At 43.4% G+C, this 23,572-nt stretch overlaps 1 protein-coding gene across 1 annotated transcript in view; it reads left to right on the forward strand.

Moving 5' to 3' along the window:
* OGFRL1 (opioid growth factor receptor like 1) overlaps window positions 1-20,021 on the forward strand; it is a 307,750-nt gene extending 287,729 nt beyond the window's left edge. The window contains exon 7 of the mRNA XM_069606222.1: window positions 14,215-20,021. Coding sequence (XP_069462323.1) covers window positions 14,215-14,962 — 748 coding nt within the window. The 3' untranslated portion in view covers window positions 14,963-20,021. The remainder of the gene's footprint in view (window positions 1-14,214) is intronic.
* The last annotated feature ends 3,551 nt before the right edge of the window (window positions 20,022-23,572 follow it).

Consider the following 23,572-nt stretch of genomic DNA (forward strand, 5'->3'; position numbering starts at 1 on the left):
GGAAACTGGTGCGGGTGTTCACGGGCAACACCGCCACCATGTTTTACATCAGGAAGCATGGTGGGGCGTGCTCCCCGTGCTCTCTCCCTACAAGCCCATAACCTGTTGTGCTGGGCCATTCTTCAAGACATGTTCCCTTTCGCGTAGCAGGTGTCAAGATCATCATTGTGGACTCGCTCAGCAGGGACCTGCAGTCCTGTCACGAGTGGGAGCTTCAACAGCGGAGGTGTCACACCTCTTCAGTAAGTAGGGTCTTCCTTAGATTGACCTCTTTGCGACAGCTGCCAAAGTGCTGGAGGTTTGCCAGGAGATATCATTAGCCATAGAGTCTAGGGGATGCCTTCTCATTCCCTGGAAGGGGCTCTTCTTGTACACCTTACCACAGATTCCACTATTGTTTTGTGATCAACACAATCGGACGTTGCTACTGCAGGATGATCCTCATCGCACCGTTGTGGTGGAGGCAGATCTGGTACACAGACCTTCTCCATCTGCCTGTGGTTCCCGCCATCCAGCTGCCTCCACTTCCCGACCTCTCCAGAGAAGGAGCATCATTCCTGCACCACGACCCGGCGTCACTGAGCCTCATGGCCTGGCTCCTGCAGCCCTAGAATTTGGCCACTACTCCATGCTATTGAAATGCAAGAAGATCCTGGCCAAGGCCAGGGTTCCCTCTATGTTGTCTTGCTACAGGCACAAGTGGAAGCACTACAGTGTGGGGCCAGGCACAGAAGATCACGCCGTAACACATAACAGCTCTGCAGCTACTCATACTGGCTATAGCTAGCCTTGCCCATGCCTCCATCAAGGTTCATCTGGCTGCCAAATCCTAGTACACATGGGCTCCAGACAAGCTTGCCCTGTGGTCGCACAGGCTTGTCAAGGAGTTCCTCAAGTGTCTCTTCAGGACATTCCCACTGATGAGGACTCCTACACCGGCTTGGTAACTGATCGTGGTCCTGCCTAAGCTCATGGGACCTCTGTTTGAACCAATACATCATGCCCCTTTGAAGTTTCTATCGTGGGAGACCGCTTTCCTGTTGACAATAATATCCTTAAAAAAAGCCAGGTTACGAATGTGGCGGTTGCTAGGTTGGTTTCCAACCCATTTTAGCAACCGCTACATGTATTCCAAAAGTGGAGCATTCCTTCCGACTTCGGAAGAATGCGCCACCTTCAGAATAGGTCTTAAGTACCAAAAAGGTTGTTAACCCTTTTAACGTCCTTTTCTGTACTTAACACCTTGATGAGAATATGGGCCCCAGTGTCCTAGTGAGCTATTGCACTCTTACATTGGCGTCTCACATTACCATTTGTCCAGGAACTGCCACCACTTTGTAGAAGGACTGGAAATAGATGTTTATATTAAATATTAAAAACACTGGCACTACAGTGCCTCTCTGGCCTGTCAGATTCGTGCTTGATGTAGCGATGAAGTCATTCAGATTTTAACCAAATTCTACAAGTGTCTAAAAAGCAGGCAAATTCCTGTCCAGATGTAACAACAATATTAATAACTCCTGCTTTATAAAATGAATCATGGCATATTCAGCCCACTTTTAGGAGCGGAATTAATTGGTGTTAAAACTAACATCAATTGTCCTAAGCAGCCCATGTATTTTAAACTGTTTTATAACTGGTTTAACTGACTTTTTCCAAGAAGAGTTCTCTTCATCAGAGAACCATACATTGTATATCTGATCTGCAGTGACCTGCCAGGTTAAACCCTGTTATTTATGCATGGTTCGCCTGGTCTGCTAGCAGTCTGTGCTCCACTGGTTGGCGCCAGGCTTATTGTGACTGCAGCTGATTAAGCTTCTTGTGCCTAGGGTGGTCCTACCGAGGACCCTTCGTAAAATCCATTACCAAGTCAGACATTGTTTCTATGAATGAGTGACAGGGATACAACTATGGCCATAGGCAGACGTAACTACCATCATGCCTAACTTCAGTGCAAAAGCTCCAGTTGCCAGTACCAACTAAATCCTGTGTAATATTGGTGTATGAGATTCAAACATGAATCCACATGGATGCAGCTTTTCGATTGGGGAGTAGGTTTCCTCCACTGCCCTTGTTCCTATAAATTTGGAGGGTCTGCTTCTTTACCTTACAAAACATCGGTACAAGTTCTGAACTATGGAAAAAGATTATTATCTGAAGAGCGGACTTTAAGAGGGACTTGTCAGAAACTGCAACCCCTACCAGAGTATGATGAGGTGTGATGCTCTCATCCTTTGACCCAAAGAGACAACCCGAATTCCATGTGCCAAGATTCCTGCCATATGAAAGCCCTGCTTCTTATTTCGGGCGCCGACCTGACATGCGGAGATGAGAGCACCAGATATCAAGCACAATGGCAACTAACAGGATCTCGGAACTGCTAAAGGGCCAGACCTGAAACTAACTATGAAGAAGAACCCCAGGGCTGTCATAGGGTGAGGTGAGGCCCTGGGCAAAACATTTGGTGAGGCACCTTCATGTTTTGCATTTGGCCAGTGGCACAGTCTCCACGTTTGCCGTAGCAATGTGTATGGCAGGTCACCCAATGCCTATCCTTTCCTCCAGTGCCTCCATTACAAACATTGCTCCAAAAGACCGATAAACCTTTTCAAGCCAATGTAATTTAGTATGAATTGGGTTAATGCAGCCATGTTTATTCAGGCCTGCAATAAGTCTAGCAGGTGAGCTGTGAAAAGGTTGCATTTGGGGGAGACTTGAAAAGGGGAGCTCTAAATTCAGAGCATTGTCATAGTTAAGACGGGCGTGTCACAGCAAAGCATTTGGCACTGTTGAAAGTAGTGAATGCATTATCTTCAAGCGCTTATTAGAAATAAATATCTATATCAACTAAACCTGTGAAGATGTGCTCAGTTGCTTAAATTGTCCACATCCCGGTTTCACCATTTAACCAAAGTGTGTGATCCTGGGCAGATCATTTAATCACAGCAGCTCTGTAATGCACTTCAGAGCATAATATATCATGCTGTTATTTAAATAAAGCCTGCCTATAGAGTTGCTCCATATATAGCAATACCTATACACTAGACACAACTGTTGGCTTTGTCTGTGTTTGTTTTTAACAGAACTTCAGTGCAAGGGACAAATATAAGTCAAGTGGCTGAAGGCATCATAGGTAAAGCCATTTTTATTACACCAGTAGCACATTCATAGTTGCATTTAAGCCATTAGCTCCCAGACTGCTTGGAAATAACATTGACAGGTTTGATGTTACTGCTTGATAGAACAGGGTCAAAGATCTCAGGGGGACTTGATTTTTATGTGGAGGGGCAGGTAGCTGGTGGAAATGGCCATATGAATTGACATGCCCAGGGACAGTGAATGGGAGGGTAATAAAACAACGCGCTCACGCTGTGTCTCCTGCCTCACCTGTCAGCTCCATCCTAGCTGTGCTCCAATACAAGTGTCCGTTTATAGGTGGCGCTTTGGCACCAAGTAATGGCTGAAAGTAAAAATGGCCTAAGGTTTAAGGGAGAGGGCGGGGAGGATAGAGAAATATGCAGAGGAGTGGGAATAAAGGTAGACCGAGAAGGGAAACCGGGTATGTGAGCCACAGAGGAGAGTGTGCAAAAACCCACTACTGTATTAAGGTAACTGCTCGCCCACTGTTGCTAGACTACCATTTCAGGCCACAGACAGTGCCACATTAGCATTCCCTGCACTTGGGCGGTCATGCAGGATTCGCACTGCCCGTCTATGCCCTCTCCCACCAGGCCTTCTGCAGGAATTCCATGGCTGCTTCGGACTCAGTGAAGGTGCAGTCTGGGCATCATGTGTTCTCCCACATTAGATCACCATCATAGATTAACCTTTAGTTTCGATAGTTAGCAAATCGTATTTACATACATGAATATGTGCAATTGCTGTTCGTCATGTGTTGCCCAATATCATTGCCACTCGTCCTGTTATTTCAGCTGCCAGCTGATCTTGGCCCGGGCTGCACCACAAGGTTTGTATCCACAAAATCATTAGCCACCTTTGGGGATTACGCGCATCTCAAACAAACGCAAAAAGCATCGTAGGTGACTAGCTGGCTTCTAATCTGCCATTCTCTCACCTCCTTCTTAACCCCTTAACTTCTAGGCTATTATGCAAGTCTGCAAAAAGGACGAGCTGCGAGTATACTCGTCCTTGGCACTCTGTCACGGAACAGTTTTCTGGTCTTTTTGTTCCGCTAGCTTGAAATTGGGCAGATACACATGGTGCTGCAGCTCAAATTTGTAAAGTCCATACGATGTCCATAACAAGTATTAGCACCCGACAGTTGACACTTATCCAATCAGGATGATCAAATAGAGGGCATTATTTAGTAGTACATACCCGTATTCCGAGCAGACTGACTGGCTGCTCACAACCCAGCCTCTGCACATTTCCTCCTACCTTCAAACACCCATCCATCCATGGCCAAGTAACTCCTTAACCAACCTTTAATGCCAAGTCCTGGCAACAATCCTCTCTATTGACCACTCCTTGGATGTTACAAAAATGCAAATGAGCACCCCAGAGGGCCAATCAGCCCTTTCTATGGCAATCATCTTTGTTGGGTGTTGTCACAAAGCAAAAGGCTCTTTGCATTCCAGTTTGGTGCGCCAAAGCAGATGGTGACATCACACCACCCTTTCTTTACTGTGGCTTATCAACTTGAGCAAAGAGCCCGTACCGCCTGGTACTGTCCATCAAACTCAAAAGCATGGCTTAAGAAAACAACCTTGGTGGGCACTGAGCAATAAAAAAGTTCATTGGATTAGATCAGTTAAATGGCGACTGAAAGGGGTAAACATTTTATGTTGAAATCTACAAGCCAGCCATAAAAAGTCACTCTGCCACCTCAGTTCTATTCAGTCGCATACGTGACTGTCAACTATAAGGGGGGGCGTTGTCTGTGTGTGTGTCAGAAAGTAATAATCTGGGAGTCAAAACATGTAGAAAGGAAATCAGACAGAATATTACTACAGCACAGTTGTAGAAATTATCAGCGACATAACAAGAAAACAGCAGCATTGGCCTGTAGCACGGGACATTTCTGCAAAACCTGTAGCGATGGTTAGCCCTAGCCAACTGGCAGGCATGAGGTATAGAGAGGTTGTGGGAGGCGTAGTATGTGACCAAGACCAATGAGTACCATACCTGATCAAAGGAGAAAGAATGGCTGCCATGCCTAGACCATGCTCTTACTGTCCCATTAATAGTATAGCAGGCCTGCCGAGAAGTGTCAGTACGGTACAAATGACAAATGTAGCAGCCGTCCGGTAAAGTGGTAGGACTGCCCCAATAAATGCCTTCCAGCTCTTCGGTGAGGTGCATGCAGTTCACTCTTAATGTAACACTAAAACAACTGCTGCCATATTAAGCAGATGAGAAGTGTCTGTAGTTCCCCATTAAATCAAATGTATTGCAGTCCTGTTATGAAGTGTCAGGCCAATATGTATGACACATATGAACCGTCACTGGAAGTGCAAGGCATTATGTTATGGGTTATATTTGGCAGCGGGGTCTTGCGAGTCTTATGGACAGTAAGATGGATCTGTAAGAGAGATACAGGGCTGCGTTCAAGAACAAACACGTGTGTAGCGCCACTCCCTCAACAGTGCCACGGGACACAGGCTCCTAGCTCAGGGAACTCCTAACAGCCCCTGATGCAAGTGCTGCGAACAGCAGGAGAGGGAGTAGTGTGTAGTGGTGCTGGGGACTGGAGAGCCACGGGCAAAGGGCTCACACTTAGGACCTGCTGTGCTGGGAGCCGAGCATCAGTGGAGGCAGGCACTGTCTCCTGGACCCAGTGCAGAGTGTGTGCGTGTGTCCATCCAACAGCAGCATTGCGTCTGCTGTGGGATCGTGATATCCACCAGTTTCCTGCGTTTGGGCCGGCTCCATTCCCACCCCCCACCCCCGCGCCCCGTCCTTCTGCTGATGGAGCACGCTGGGGCAGGTGGCAGGACATAGCATGCACAAATCAAATGTAATATATGTATAATGTATATTCCACATTTTTAACAGCAGTAGCGGGTCGCGGCAGCATTTACTTACTTTTGGTCAGATACTCAGATGAGTCTCTTCGAATGAGTCGCGGCTCCACTCCCCTGGCCTCTGACTAGGGCACTGGGCTGGAGTCACAGCCATTAATGGCCAAGCAGCACCCAGCCTAGCAGCAGCGCAGGTGAGGCTGAGCCAGGCAGGCAGCCCCACAAAACAAAGGGCTGACACCGCTCGTCGCCTTTCTTCTCCCCCTTTCTGCTATCGAGTCGACTACTAGGCCAGCCAGACCTGCCTGCTGCAATCACACTGGCACATGTGCCCTGCTCAAGTGTGGCACTGCACGCAGCCAGCTCCCAGACAGACCCAATGCGCTTGACTGGCAGCCTGGCGCCAACTTGGCGGGACTCTGGAGCAGTCAGTGTGACCAATTGGCTGCTGGGTCTGGGCTTGGGCTGAGGAGCTCACACATCCCTGGGCCACCCCATTGTTCATGAAGTGTGAAATTGACACCTTGTTACTCAACAACAGTCTTGAGTGCTCATGGCAGACCCCTGCGCTCCCCCCCCCTCCCCATGCTGTGTAATGCACTTGTTTTGCATCTTCCTCTGCTGCAGGCCTGGCGCTGCAGCCAGCAAATCCATGGAAACTCGCACCTCGGCGCACAAAATGACACCCCATGACCCAGGCAGCCATGAGGCCCCCCTGAACGCGAGGCCTGGGGCAGTTGCCCCCCCCCACCCCGCGCCCATCTTTGTGACGGCCCTGAAGAACCCCGGTTTGACTATCTTACTCGGTGTGCATCTCCTGCTAAAACAGGTGTTGCTTGATATTGTCTGAAACGTCCAGCACTAGATCCATACCGCCACATGACGAGATTGCTTGCAGTAGACCCGATTCATTGGTTTCTTTCTCCTGCAACTCTTGATCTCCCATGTTTCCCCAATTGACTTCTTGATTAAAGATCTGTCTACAGATGCTGTCCTGCTGCACTGGAACCTTGGAAACCTGGAACTGCTGTGAAAAATGCACTTTAGTGATTCTGAGACAAGGTCCCATAGTGAACCCTGGCCTTTGTACTTAACATTGGGTCCATACATCTTGTTGGAGAGGCATGCAGCATGATGAAAAGTATACCACTGAGCCAATCTAAATTCTGTTCCTATCCAACAAGTTCTGATTTGAGTCAAACCTGTGGCTAAGCCAATAGAAAAGCTGCAGTTCACCCCCACACACCCTAATAAGGCTCACATTGAAAGGCCCTAGCTGATCTCATGCAGGTGAGTCTGTTTAAGCTCAAATCAAGTGCCTGTAACTGTACATACATTCCTATCCACCTTTTACCAGATACAAAAAATACTGACCATAGGAAATGTCAGTATTCAAATAATACTGTATTACTCTGCATTCTAGTCTACCCAGCTAAACTCCAGGGTGCTACTGTGGGAGAAAACAGGCGCATGCAACAATTTACTGTGTTGACAAGCAGGGGAATCTTTATTCGTTGTCTTGAAACGCAAGAAAACAATATCTTGCACCGAACTTGAATGCAGCGCACTAATCGGACCCACTCTCCAGGCCCCTTACCCGTATAGGTCACCTGACAGAAGCGAAATCTAAGAATGTTCTAGACTACATCAGAAGGCATATCGACCAACTTACCCTGCCAAAACAACCGATTCATCCCCAGGTAGTCCTTCTTTAATGTTAATTTCCAGCTAAGACATCCTATCTGCTGATTCCCACCGAGGGGCATTGGACCTCTCCTACAATAATGACGGTCGCTTATGAGCAGTCCAATTGTTCATTTCAGCTTTCCTGGTTATATTCCCCATGCAGGTGCCTTTGTCTTTGGCACAGTTGCCCAGCTGGAAAGCATGTTCCAGTTTAGTCTTCGCTGGGCATGCACATGTGAGTCCATAAGGGAACAAGTAGTGGCAAAGCCAAGTGGAAGAGGGACATATTTAAAAAAGAAAATCAGCTAAAATGGAAAATTCTCAGGAAAATTGGAAGTGGTGTAGTGGGGGCATGGTCAGCTATATTCTGTTCACAGGCATTGCCCACCTGCAATTTAGGTTGCTTTATTTGTATTCACTTATTTATCGTCGGTTGTCTCCATCAGCACCCCCTTTTGCACTCAAGTTAAACCCAAAAAGAATTAAACCAACGTTTATTTCTGACATTTGCAAGTTCCTTGCCCTGTCACAAAGGTAATCCTGATTTCAGGGAAACTGGGCCACTGCAGAGAGGCCTCCCTACCTTAAAATCTAAATGTTAACCTTCTTCAGGGCATTCGCCTCTAAATCTCATACACTTGGGTCATAGTAGAAATCTTGAAACATCACTGCAGGATAGTGAGACTCGTTATTTAATCCTTTCCTGGATCTGGATGGGATGATATTAACATGTCTGGCAAAACAAGATTATCCCTGAAAGAACAAATAACACTGTAAGGCACCAGGTGGGGCTAAGGACAGTTAGTTATTTCTTTAATATTCTCAAAAACATGACCTTTCACATCATAGCTGAATAAACCGGGAGGAAGTTCCTTAAGAAATCTGTAATGCATGCTTCTCAGTGTTGAACACAACCTCTAAATTATGTAATGCTCTTTACACGTGCATTATCTTTTAAAAAAATGTCAAGAACACCTTAGAGGAATCCTCTGTGCTCAATCCTGTTCACACTCAACATGCACTCCTACCAACATCTACTTGTCTGCTGGCTAATAAATACATTGTTTTTTTAATTTTCTTCTGTATAGCAAAATGAATATCTACAGAAGGCAATGCCGTTAAATCAACACAACTGGTATTTTATTGAAAGAGTAACCTACCTTGCAATGGGGCATCTGTTGCATGGGCTTCCAAACATATCCTTTTTACCATCAATGTCTGTCCGCTTGCTAAGACATTGTAACTGTGGAGGCTGTGGCCTATTCCTATCCACAGATCAGAGGTTATATCTGGGACAGAAGTTGAATAGTGGGTTGGTTTTCCAGGGGGTTACACCACCCACATTGTGATGTGTGACACAGTCCCAGTTGCAGCCTGCCCAAGGACCTTGTACGGTTTTGATTATTCTGAGCCCATCTACCATCCACTGGAACTTGTGCTTGAAAGGTGCATGCCTTCTGTATCTCCACCTGCTAAACTTTCACTGGTTTCTCCAGGGCCCTAGATCTTAAGGGACTCTTAATTCCTTTCCTAGGGCTCTCGGCCATCTGTGATGAAACCATCTTCACAGATGCTGAATAGCGGATTGTTTAGGAAATGTTGAGCTTGCAAAGTCCCATTCCAAAACCCATGAATCAGCTGAGAATACTTTTCTTGTTAGTGTGCTGAGAGTTCCAATAATGTGGTGTTCTCCCACGTTTGCATTTGTGATCGTGAGCTGTGCCCCAGACCTGCTGTGAACCTAATTGATCACTGTGATACTGGACCTTATCGACACTCAATGGTAATGTGAGGTTTCATTGCTGTACATTTAGTTGCTGTCTGATCCATCCAATTTCTTCAGCTACATTTTGACACAAATATATGTAGGGGGTGGCAAAGGGTAATAAATAAGGGGCAGGTTTTTTTTGGGGGGGGAACCCTCATACATTTGCAGCAAAATGGTCCAAAAGAAAAGAAAACGATAGATTTGGCAGTGACCAAATCTACACAATGAAATCACGCACACAGAGAAAATATGTATTTCTAGTGTTCCAGCCGTATTGCAGCTCATCTGAATAGTACTTTCAGACAGACTGAAAGGCAGACGAAGGGTTGAAAAGACAATCGTTCCTAAAGAGTCCTCTACAAGGACCTCCTTGCCAAAACCTATCTCGCTAACTATAATCATACCACCATGCAGACTGAAATACTGTGGTAATATTGTGAAATACTGAGACTTGAAAAGCTTGTGACATGAATTTCTCTATCACTGAACATAATATCCACCTTATATTTACCACTATAATACGGGCAAATCACCTGATATTCAGTTGAACAGACCCCATTGTTAGCTCCCCACTCCCTTGTATCTCCGATTTCCCTCACTGTGTCCTCCCCCACAACCCCCTATGATTGTAAAGCGCTCCCTTGCTTCCCCAAACTCAGTTTGTGCTCAATAAATACCCTAATAATATTATTGGTCACTGTAACATTTGTTGGTTTTAAAAGGATTGTAAGAAAACTAAGCGTCTCCTGAGAATGTTTTGCTGCTATAACAATTTCCATCTCTTGCTTGCATCACATCTTCTGGCAACTGCCACTGTGTGTGCTCCTTGTGAATTATTTACCCTGCGCTTAACCTCTTCTATTAATGGTCTGTTGACCTGTCACATTTAGCCTCTTGATGTTCCGAGTTCGATCTTCCAACCAGATTTTGCCTCTCCATATCTCTCCATATCTCAAACACCGGCTGGCTACAAGATACTGGAAAGAAAAACAATACAAGGGCAGTTAGATAAATGCATACGTTCAGGCCAGTCATTGCTATCTGTGGTGGGTGATTTAGTCAGAGCCTTTGTTCGAACAGCAGGGGCTGGAATCGGCATAACCAATTTGGAAGGGGCTTCATACTGATGGGTAATTTTGATCTAGTTGACAGCTGGTTTTGGGAAGAATCCCAGAAGTAGTTCAACCCCACTGTACCAAGTTCCCATAAACCCAGAGGTTCCTCTTTGCCATTTGACTATATACCTACTCTTATACCAGGTCCAAGATTTCACTTCAGTGGTGGTTACTACCCAAGAAAGAATTTAAATTGCACCTGCCAGGCGACTGTGATTATGAAAGATCATTGTTGAAAGATCACAGCATCGATGTGTTGCTGAAGCAATAGCCCTCCCTGAATTCTTCTCTCCAGAAATAGCCTTCCAGTTTGGGCCAGATGCCCAGTGGAATTGTAGATAAGGCTTCTTCTCTGTTTGTCAGCGATCGGACCACTATAGCCTTATAGAACTTTAGATCTGGGATCAGTGAGAACCGACCGAACTTTATGTCCATCACCTGGGCTTGGGAGGTTAGCTTTGTGTCTTCTCCCATAAGTAGCTCTGCATTCTTACTTCGCGAACTGTGCTGTCCAGCATTACCCCTAAATATTTGAAGTCTTTGACTACTTCAATTTTGGTGTTCTCCAGGTTCCATTGGTGTCTTTTTTTTTCTCAATTCTGTTTTTTCGAGGATAATGATTTTGTTTTTTTCTTTGTTTATCTCGAGATTGTTTTTTGAGATGTAACTTGCCAGGTTGTTCAATTGGCGCTGTAAGCCTATCGTTGTCTGATCCAGGAGGATGATGTCATCTGCATACAACAGCCTGGGGACAGGAGACACTCTGCCTTTTGGTGGAAAAATTCTGATGTCTTTGCATGAGTCTTTGTAGTCTCCGAGGAAGGCAGTAAACAAGGAGGGTGCAAGGGGGGCAGCCTTGTTTTACCCCTCTGTTATTTGGGATTTCGTCTGACAGGAGACCCTTTTGGTTCAACTTAACTCTCATCGTGGTTGCTGAGTGGAGTGCTATGATTGGCTCCAGGGTTTGGTTCGGACAATTCCAGTTTGCGAGTTTTGACCATAGCAACGCGCAGTCGATACTGTCGAAAGCTTGTGTTTGGTCGATGAAAGCCATGAACACCTTGGTTTTTTGGGCCCGTAGCTTACTTTTTATGATGTTCACCGTGGTTCCAGTGTTTTTCGTGAAACCAGCTTCGAGCGGGTCCGCGCTAGGAGAGGTTTTGGCCCAGTGTTCGAAGCTTTCCAGTAGGAGAGAGCCATATATTTTCCCGATTGTATCCAAGAACGCTATTGGATGGAAGTTTCTGGGATCGGATCTATCCCCCTTTTTAAAGATCGGTACGGCCCTGCAAAAGTCCAGGATCTTGGTATTGTCTTTGTTGGGCAGGATTCTTTGAAGACCAGGCTGATGAATGATGCCCATTCGACTGAGTGATTCTTTAAATCAATGTTTGTTACCCCATCTGGGCCCGGCGCTCTTGATCACTTTAGTTTCCGTATCGCTCTTTCTATGTTGTCTATGTCTGAGAGGTCTTCCCAAGGTGTATTACGAAGAAGCTTGCGAGGCATGGATTTCTGAGCGGGGATTTGGAATAAGGCGGTAAAGTGGGTCTTTCGTCGCTCACAGTGTTGGGCAGCGTGGTACCCAGTTGCTTGTCTGCCGTTTTACGAGGGACCAAAATTCTCTAGTCTCTTCCTGCGACCTTCCTCAGCATCTCCTCTGAATCGTGTTGGTAAAGTGTTCTTTGGTATGATTTAACCCAGGATGCATACTTCTTTGATTCTTCAAGGAACTTCTTGTTGAGTAGAACTGATTTAGATTTGGTGGCTTGTCGCTTTAATTTGTGCATGTCTCGACGTTTCTCCACAAGCAGTTTATCGTAGAGATGAGTGGCAGATTGTGTGTCTCTTTGATGTTTTGAGGGGCCAATCTGGTATGGTATTAGTAAAGTCTAATAGTCCATTTCTGGTGGTCCCTTATTGCCATTTGGAGCAAGCTTGGTTCTGTAATTAGATGTTAATTCTTCAATTCCTTCGACTGTTAATCTCAACATATTGCCTTGGTTTGTGGGTTCTACTTTGCCATAGTTGGGTTTATAAGTCTTTGAGAAACCCACATTATTTTGAGAATGTTGTGGTCACTGGCGTCGATTCTTCTCTCAAAAGATGTCACAAGGTTGAGCATAGCCTCAGAGACGGAGATATAATCCATGATTGCCTTTTGGCTACCTCTCTCCCATGTTGGGATTTGAGGGGTTTTGGGGGTAATCTGATCGATGTTGTGGAGGTTTCTCAAATCCATTAGTTTCTGCCATTGTTGGCCTCGGGGACTGCCTCGGAATTTTGAGTTGTTTTTTTAAGGCGGCTCTTGAAGTCTCAGGCACTTGGCATTTAAATCGCAGCAGATGATTATTACCGTGACTTCGGAGTTGGCATACATTCCGTCAATTTCTGATTCTATAGTCCTTAGAAATCTCTCCTCTGTTATGGCATTCTGGATTCCAGTACGTTGTGATTCTGACGATTAGAGTTTCCAGGATTTTCTCTGCCGTTGGTTCATACCGGTCCCACTTCACCAGAACTGATAGGTGTCTTTGTGTGGATAACAGCTGTTTTTGAATAGACAACCCACTTCCCGATCGAACTGCAATCAAAAGGCCTGCAGAAGGGCGACCTAGCCGTCCCTTGGTCGCAGGCAAACATTCTATTGCGAAGCAGTCCATTGACAGTGTCGTTGTCAGCCAAGTCTCCTGGAGAGCCAGAATGTCAATCTCCCAAGTCGATTCCACCTATTTTCGTAAAGTGCGTGTAGCCACAAGTATTCCACAAGGCCATTTTTAGTGTTACTGTTGGTCTGGCTCCAGCTGTGCGCCTCAGATTTTTCTTTTCATCTTGTCTCATGACTGGTTGCTATTTATTTGCAGTTGATGATGCTGATTTCGGCAGCCATGCCCAGAGCTGTTTAATTGGGGCAAAGGATAGGACTTTTTGCTGAGTTTTTGTTGTCGTTTCCGGCAGTCCATTACATGGAGATATTTACCCTATCTTGGCTCGCGCATTGTGAACAGATCATGCATGTGTATGCATGATTACCCCCGTTGGATAACAAAAAGAGACCTCTTGGTGAAATTATAGCACCTCACATGGCTATATCAGCTGCATCTTGGGGATATTATGTGACAAGGTACAGTATCTACAGTTGAGACTGAAGAGAGCCAAATGCAAGAGTATAAATTGGTTTCAAACATATTTGGCCTAACATAAGTAATGGAGTGAACTTAGCTCAAAGGAGTAGGTAAGTGAGCATTACAAATGTGCAAGGCCATCCGAGTACAAGATTTACTACTCAGGTGAGTACCTTCCTTGTTTGTGGCAGCAATAGTTTTCCTACATGATGTTTATTGTATAGAAATCTGATGGACCAAAATTGATTAAAATATGTTGCCCTTGTTTGGCATTCTAAAAAACAAATGAGGGTAAAATGCTGTTCACAGTGATGACTTCAGAGTCGGCTTGTGTTTGTATAATTTCCTCTGTGCACAAAAGGTGTACATTTCATATACTGAATTTTCATTGGTTAAATTGTTTTATATTCTTTGCAACTGATAGATTTTCAAATGGACAGTGAGCTCGCTTTGCCGTAGACCTGTACAGAAGTAATAGAATATTAACATTTATATTTGTATGTATTAGTTATATTATGACATTTTGTCTCCCTTTGTAGATCGCAGCACAACTATTTGAGAATCACACGCATCTTGAAAAGTCTTGGTGAACTTGGATACGAGAGCTTCAAATCGCCTCTTGTCAAAATATTCCTACACGAGGCACTTGTGGAAAACACAATTCCCAACATTAAGCAAAGTGCTTTGGAATATTTTGTGTACACAATTAGAGATCGAAGAGAGAGGAGAAAACTCCTTAGGTTTGCTGGCCGTCATTACCACCCACCTGAGCACTTCGTCTGGGGACCTCCAAGCAAAACAGAGCTTGAGGAATGCAAGCCTCTCCCAAAGCCATGCTCTCCGTCTGCACCCAAGAACCAGATATTTGTGAACAAAAGGTCAAAGTGTACACCCAAATATAGCCCCACAGCCAAGACGCCTTGTCATCTGGGGACATCAACACAAAGAGAAAACAAGGAAAATGCTATTAATGACTCACCAAGAACTCAAACAAACTGTGAAGTTGCTACACAAAGCAACAGCACAATACAAGATGAAACTGAAAATCAGGATTGCGAGCCCAAAGAAATTAAAGAATCTCTAAACAGGCTAGAAAGTAATTCTGAGGCTCTAAAAACAGACCCAGATCTCGAAGCTGTTAACCAGGAGTGTGAACATCCAGAAATGACAGATAACAATAATTATGTTGCAAACACAGAGTGTCTTGCGCCCATGGATCTGTCCCCTGTTGGAGAGGCAGCTCAACTCTCAGGCCAGGTATTGGCAGGTGACCCAAGAAGCAGCTGAAACAGTTAATCATATACAGTTGTCAATGACATTTGTAATATTGCCTGACACGAGATACTATGAATCTCAACAAGCCACCGTCCTAGATTTTTTTTCCCCATTGTTGATCCATCTCTCTACAGTGTGCCACTTGAGTACCACGCTGCCTGTGCAGAGTTTTAAACATACTCAACATGTCATGTTCCCTCCTACTAGTGTCCTGTATCTGTGTTTGTAGACTCACCCTCAAGATAGCGCATGGCACAAAATAATGTACTTTACTGCATTTAAGTTTATACACTTTTGTACCATCTTCATACACAGAGGATTGGTAGTACAGAAAAATGAACAAGAGCTCTGGAAACATAGGGGTTGGCCTTGTGAACTGGGTATGTCTCTCTCCACCACTGATCTTCTTTTTCTTATTTTTTTGTTTTTAAGTAAACTGGTATGACCTAAAATGGACTCAGATTGAACACACTGACTGCAATCTGTGCTATTCTTTGAAACAAAAAAAAAAATCAGAGTACAAAATGAAACAAATGATGTACAATAAGGGGTCAATTGCAGGGAAGCCATATGCGATGCATTCAAAGCTCTTGGCCAGTGCTCTATGTTTTAAGTTGTCATTGCTTGAAAACAAAGTGATTACCTGCCAAGTGGTTGCTTGTTTACAAGGGTACTGTTGAACATGTGTTGCACCAATGTATTGCTATGGCAAACTTCCAAGCCCTACAAGCTGCGTTGGTCAGACCAATGCACTGCTCTTAAGTCCCTGCCTATAAAACAATTGAGCTGCAACGAAAAGGGACATTTTTAAACAACAAATGGCAAAGAGGAGAACAATGAGCAAAGAGCATTGGTTATCTGGGGGGCCGAAATTCGTTAATAACTGATTTATGCAGACTATATCTGGCACTTCTGGGGCTGGTCGTCCAGCTGCCAAAAGGCATATTTAGAATACTTTGTAATATGTGCTATAAAAAAAATAAGTATAGGTCTAGAATATTATTTAAAATAATAGCTGTGCTTTGCCTAAGTTATAGAAAATAGCATTTTACATCGTAACCACAATACAGTAAATCACTGTGTAAGCTCAATTATCTTGTTTGGGGATGGAATAGCACTGTCTGATTTGGTACATCAGTTAAGTTGGCGAATCTTAATGTTATAGTATGTTAATTTCTTTTCTGTAGCCTAGAGACTCTTGCCAATTAGAGCAATGGCGAGCAAAAAAAAACTGGAGATGGTATCTCTTAGAAGTAAATGATGGGAAAGCGTTGAATATTAAAAAATGATGGAGTACAACATTTTAAAATGCTTTGTGAATGGGAGGAGGTAATAATTAAAGTGAAGAGTAGATGGGAGGCAATTCCAGAACAAGGGAATTTCGAACTAGAAAAGGTAGCCGGCTACAGAAGAAAGATATATTAAATTGAGGTTCTAATAACAACCAAGCATGTGGAGATCAAAGATTGATCTCAGAGGAAGTACAAGTGGATTAAGTGATCTAAAATTAAAGTTTAGGTTGATAACGAATAATGGCAGAACTTCGATTTGAAAATGCTAAATTTTGTAAACAAGAACATTGTACTCAAACAGAATCTGCTCTGAAACCGGTAAGCAGGTCAGTTCCCAAAGAAATTGGGGGGGAGGGGGTTTGAATAAATTGTGGAGCATTGTAGACCATGCATGCTGCTCGGGTTTTGCCCAGTATGGAGTTTATTGATGAGCGTTTTAGGAGAGCCAACCAGTAAAGATTTGCAATAGGCTACTTTAGCATTCGCCAAAACTCAAGCAATAGGACTGATGCTCTTGTGATAGGACTGAAGAGGGGACGATAATCTGTTGTAGAATGGACAACAGGGTTGATCTTTGCTGTCAAATTCATTTGGAGGGGTCAAAAAGACCCCCAAGGCTTTTATTGTATCAGGAATATAGCCCACTACATTGTCAATAGTAAAAGAATGTGTTCCTAACTTTTTGTATTTAGTCTCAACCAGTTTGTGTCCATCAAATGTTAATGCTATCACTGGAGAGTTTAAAATTAAGCTGGGTGTCGTCAGCATAACATTGGAAAAAGGTCTATGTTAAAGAGGAGGAGGTCATAAAGGAGTTTTACATGCACATTATAGAAAACTGGTGAAAGAGGCAATTACGGAGGTATTTCGTAGTACAATTGAGTATTTTCTGAAGACCTGTTGTTTAATATGACATTAGAACTAAGAACTAAACCTTTTATAAATGCAATCACGGATTTGATATAGCCTTGGTAGTATACAGTATCAGACATTCGACTTTGAAAAAAGGATCAGCCTTGACAGTAGCGTTCAAGCCTCTACCGTTTTTTTTTTAAATAAAATTTATGATCTCAGCTTAATTGAAACACACTGTTTGCTTGAAGCAGCTTGAGGGAATCCATTCCAATCTAATTGGCATGTAATGCTAGCACCACATAACCATCTGGTGTGATGGAGGTAGCTTGAGGTGTATGTTTTCTTTTTCTATGTATCTGTGCTTGGAGTTGGGAGCACAATCTCAGCACTGACTCTTGAAGATGACAGTGATCATGGAAGATGCTGCTGTCTTCCATAGCTATTGGGGTAATCTGCTGTTACATACATGGCCAGTGTTTATACTCCTGAAACGAGCATTTAACTTTCACTGCAATATAGTAAAGACAGAACAGAAATCAAGAGAGTTACACTACAGAAGCCAGTAGACACAGACTTGCATTACCTCAAAACTTAATCCCATTCTTTTCTGGACCTACTGCCCAGAAACACATATTGTAGTGCTCCTGCTTGGTCTTTTTTAGTGCAGGTAAATCAAATGAAATTAGCTTTGGACACCTAGAGGTCTGTATATAAATCCCCATTTCGACATCTGGCATGACTGTAGTGCCTGAGGTCACCAGTTCCTCGAAAAACATTGGTTGCCTTCTGGGGATCGGATTAGGTATTGATATGATAGGTTATTTATGACACACTTAATACCCAGAGGTTTCTAAAGCTCGGATCCGGGGATCGAACATAAGCGTACTTTGTGTCCTCTTGCTTCCAAGGCGAGCATGTTGCCCCTGAGCTATCCTTCCGAGACAGTACATTTATTTTATTAAGTAAATATACTGTTTTAGGCCTATTTTACGTGCTCAGCCAGTTCCCATGGACTGCCAATGCCCCTCCCAAATCCCCATCTCAGTGTTTAAGTACCTACTGTATAGGAGTTGTACTTAATATGTATCTCTTCACGGAAATGGAACCCATATTTCATATCTCGCCAATTTACTGTCCCAGGATCTTTTGATTTTTTTTGGTATTCAAGACCATTCATACTATGCTGTGGTAGTGTCAGGCAAATTAGATGCACTTTAGCCTTCCTTACATTGGAAGGACAAGTGCAAGCTAAGTGACTTCTTTACTTGCCTCTGTGAATAGCTTCAAAGGTTCTACTGTCATCATTATATTTTTGCAGCGATGGTATGCTATGAGGGAGGGGGTTGGGTTTAATTTGAATGAATTTACAAACACCTCCTAGGGAGGCCATTTCAAATGGAACCCAAGTGCAAATTGCCCTTCGAGTTACTCTGCGAGAGAGGTAAAAGAGCCCTATATGGATACACTTACTCTGCCAGGGGGCGCGAAAGAGCAGGGGGGTGAGTGTAAAGACTGAATTTGCATCAAGCAAGAAATTGGTCAAGTTAGTGTACAAGAGCAAATAGACATTAACATCTTAGAAATTACAAGCACATACCCCATATTAAGTATCAATTATGGTGGCAAACCTATAAAGGGGACAGGGCAGTGATAATCTAGTGGGGGCCACATTTTGAAAGGTGGTGTCCCTTTAACTGATGGTGTGACTGTAGTGCCTGAGTTTACCTGTTCCCCTATGAGTATTGGTCACCTTAGAGGGATCAAATTATGCACAGGATTGCAGTTGAGGCCTCGGCCAAGTCCCCTTACTGATGCCCTGCCCAAATCTTTGTGTCACATTTTAAATTGTAATGTATGGTATTTAAACTCTTATATATTTTAATGTCCACTCGTCTCATGGGAAATGATTGATGCATACTAAAAAACAAACAACTTTTTATATTGTACAAAAAATATAATTAATAATTGGGCAGACAAAATTAATAATCTGAACATTGATCGGGAGGCTCAAATTGCAGCTCTTACACCTGCTTGCCTCCCAGGCGATTTGTTTGAAGTTGGCTCACCAACGTTCTGGCAATGATGTGTGCCTGAATGCATATGAACCTATTTTAGCCCAAAACACCTCTATATATTGAAGAGAGAGCATGCAGGTCCTGATGAGTGACAAGGAGATGCATAATGGCAAAGCGATAAGCAGCATCTCACCTGGCTGTATTTACCAGGTGTCAGGGGTATTTTGAGGCCAAAATAATAGTGACGGGTCTAATTGTTGGTATCGAGTACAGATATATTTATTTTTTTGTTTATTTTAGCCAATGGTCTGTTTTATTTGAGATTAAGAACCTGTTTGTTATCCAGTAAAATATAAAATGTTAGAGATCATGATGAAATGTGTGAGCACGATATCAAACTTTTACAAAATCTAATGATATGCTTTGCATTTGTATTGTGCCATTGGTGCATACATGTGTTCTTCTTTTACTCCAATACCTTACCTTCTTGCTGTGCACATTTCCATTTATCAAACTAAATACGTAGGTTTGCACAAAGGAACGTATGACAATTTTTTAATTTCTAATTTTCTTCATTAATGTTCTTTTCGTTTTTGTACATAAAAATATAAATGATGCTTTAAAACATTCTGGTGCATTACACGCTGTCAAAATATATCATATTCTATATGAAACTTTGAGCTAGAGAAATCTGTTGTAGGATGGGGCTCAGATAACATCTGGGAATTTGAGTTTTAATCATATTTTATCATATATTTCTTTTTTATATCTGGGCCTAGGGAATAAAAGATAATGTGTATGGGAAAATATCCTACTAATGGCTTTTGACACAATAGGAATGTGTGATACCAAATAAACCCAACTATGGGAAGTTGGAGCCAGAATAAACATGATTTTGCAATATTTTCATTTTTATTTAAATGTAATGCTAATTATTATGATTTTATTTGGGTTATTTTATGGAGTCTACTGAATGTTTGATCTCCTTTGACGACTGTACAATTTGATTGTCTTTGATGCCACTGGTGCAACCTTCTTAGTGAACCCCTTGTCACAAGGACGTTGTGCGATGTTGTAAAGTCACATTTGGGCAGCATGACAAAGTTGCATGTAGTGTAGCCATGGAGAACGACCAGAGGACTGGGGGCCAGTTGAAGCCACCTGCTGAGGGATGAAATCACTGCAGGTGTTATTGGGGGTTGGGAGGCTAGGAAACACCCATCCTTTTCCACCCCAACAATTAAGTAACCTTGAGATCCTCCCCTATGGGAAAGCCTTCCTTGAAGGACAATAAATGTGCAAGTGGCAAATGGAGTCCCCTCCACCAGAGTCAAAGAGGTTTGCTTTGGCATTGATCCGAGACACAGATACTAAGAGAATGAGGATAACTAAGAGGGTATAGTAACTGCCTTGAGGACATCATTTCTTCAGCACTGTGTACAAACAAACCTGCATACAGAGAGGCATGCTTGCCAGTCCTCAAAGCAGTGGTGAGGATCAGTTAGCCAATGGAGACAGGGAAGAGCAAAGGAGCATTCACTGGCTTGGCTGGGGGAGAGAGAGCGCACAGCATGCATATAAAACATTTACAGTAAAAATGAGGGCATACATTGACTAGTAGTAATCCTCCTGCACCTATTTTTAACTATACCCGACCCCCCCAACCACTTATCTGCCCTTTCCCACCCCCCCCACAAAATATGTTGATGAACTTTCAGTCTTTTTGTAATATAATGCCTGAGGAATATACCACCTCTTCTGGTGGTGTTTCAGAAAATCTGCATACTTCAGAGTTTATTTTTGATGAAGATGGTATTTCTGGAATTCCCCTCCACCAGTGGTAACCGAAACAAGTATTCTTTTTTAAATTTCTATCGGCCATTTGCTCCTTCAATACGAAGGTGGAAATGGATAATGTGTACAGCTACAGTAGCGACTCATGCCACTACTATTCATTTCTGTTTCTATGCCCAAACTGGTCAAATCTGACCCTCTTATGGATTGCATAGGTAGGGTGGTGGGCAGGGGGCATGAGAGATGCCCACTTGCTTACCTCTTACTATGGCCTTTTGTGAAAACTTTTTTTTTCTCTCACTGTAATGTTTAAATTAAAGTTGGCTCTAATGTGGAATTTTAATTGGCAGATTTGTTTGCAGACATTCGTACAAATTAATACCAGCAGTATTTTACCAAACCCAGAAATGGGGACGGGTGATCAAAATTTTCCTAATGTGGACAATTTTATTGTTACCTCCCAACTCTTGAATGTCGCACCAAGGTAGTGTTTGAATGGATTAAAGCCCACTAAAAGGGCATCTTCTAGGATCTGACCCTCTGGCATGTATACTGCAAGGCATAACGATGATTAGGACACTATTCTCTACTTTAAAAAGACATTTCTATGTTACCATTGTTGCATGTACTTGTTATTCTGCATTCATGTCAATCACTCTCATTATTAGACAATCTAGAGTTCAAAGTCATGTTTAAAGGAGCAGAAGCGAACAGGGTTCTGGGTTTTGGGAAAGGCCATCCAGCTAGAAAGTGCTTCAGTCTCGAGTGCTGTTGAGATGAAAACACCAGATCCTTCTGCTGGCTAAAACCCAGTAAGACAGACCCTGGCTGATCAGTGACAACCTGCCTGGTAACAAAATTTTCTAGTAGGTCCATGTGTTACTAAGGTGACCTGCAGCCCAGAGGGCGATGTCTGAACCAAGCTACTTTACAGACAATTAACGAAGCATGCTGGACCCTGTATACCTATGCCTGGCACTGTGAATGCACTGTGAATGCAATCTGGGTGAGTTCAGTGCTGTATTTGTTGGCCAGTAGCTATAGAAGTGCTTCTAAAGCCACAAGTGCAGGAAACAGAATATCCTGTTGATGGTATTTTATGCCACTTGTTACGTGGAAGCTTTACCCCTCGCTTTAACGTTTTAATGCTTTCCATCATATCATAAAACATCTGTTACCCTGCAACATTCAGTTGAGCTTTTCGCAATAGATCCTAGCCAATCAATGTTCTATGTTATGTAAAAAAATTATATAAATAAGATTAAGGACCTGTTAGTTATTAGAACCCTACATACTTCAATCTACTGGCCCCAAACTGGATCCTTGACTGTACAATTCAATCAGGGACAGACACAGTACATCAGGATATTGGTAGACAAAGGTAGAAAAAAATGACATGAGTTAATTTCCTTGGGACTCCTCTGGGTTATTGAAGACACCCCAAACATCAACAGGTTTCACGCTATTTGAGCTTGTGTGCAACCGAAAGATGTCATGGGTATGCTCAAAGAGGGCTGAGAACAGTAGGAGGTTTTTCTGTGAACACGGCTCAATTTGTACACTAGGCCCTAAAGTGAATGTCCCCAGTGTGGAATTTGTGAGCCAACATCTCCAACAAGCCCAGGAAAAGCAAAAGCATATATTCAGTCAACCAGCCAGACTGAGGAATTTCCAGGTGGTTTTGTTGCCCACAACTAACAAACTGCGGCTCCAGTGGCAGGGACCATGTGTCATCAAAGAAGTCATTGGGAATCTAAGTAATATGTGGTTTAGCAGTTGGACCACTAGCAGAATGAAAGGTGGCATCACCTCAACTTGCGTCATCGTAGCAAAATATATGTCCCACCATTATGACTCTTGCTCACTCCGAGGAGGATAAGATCCTGTCAGAGACTTGAGGGCAGGGACGTGCCTCCAGAGCGGAGGGGAGGAAAGTGCACAAGAGACAGGAGTCCTATAGATGAGAAAGGATGGGCAATAACTACAGACAGGCAACAAAGGCAGTAAACAGGAGGTGGCAGAGAGTAAAATTAGCACAAACACATTAGGTTTCCACTCTGGGTGTATGCAGAATGGGGGAAGAGTTTCTCACAGGCTCAGTGGAAAATCTAGCCTTCTGAGCTGCATACTATTACAGGGCCACATTACACAGACGGACCTTTTCTTATTACTCTGTAATGGCGGTTAAGAAACAATACACGCTATGTATTTTCTTTTTTATTCAAAAATCTTTTATATCACAAAAAAGTGAAACATCTTGCATCTTTAAAAACATCATCATCACCCAAAGTGACTATACACAGAAGCAGAAGTGGGTGTCTGTTTCTGGACCCTAAGGTAAAAACACGGAAACAATACTTGCAAGACTGGAGCTTGTACGGGTCCAGCATGAACTGAAATCGGGACCAGCACACTGTTAAATATATGGCACAAGGGACACAACTGAAACACGACAAAAGAAAGGGGCAGAGATTGCCTGCTGAGAAACCCTGTACCCAAACTATGTTAAAAGGAATTACGCAAGCGTAAGTCAGGACAAAAACCATAACAGAAATATCCGGCGAAAGAACAGGAATGGAAGCAAGGTTCAAGACAGAAAAAGGAAAGAAAGACCAGAAGCAAGAAGACAAGAATTTAAGTGCAAGGGTACAGGAGACTGGAACTGC

This window comes from Ambystoma mexicanum, chromosome 4p, assembly GCF_040938575.1.
Source record: "Ambystoma mexicanum isolate Mex_15411 chromosome 4p, UKY_AmexF1_1, whole genome shotgun sequence".
In the NCBI taxonomy this organism is placed as follows: Eukaryota; Metazoa; Chordata; class Amphibia; order Caudata; family Ambystomatidae; genus Ambystoma; species Ambystoma mexicanum.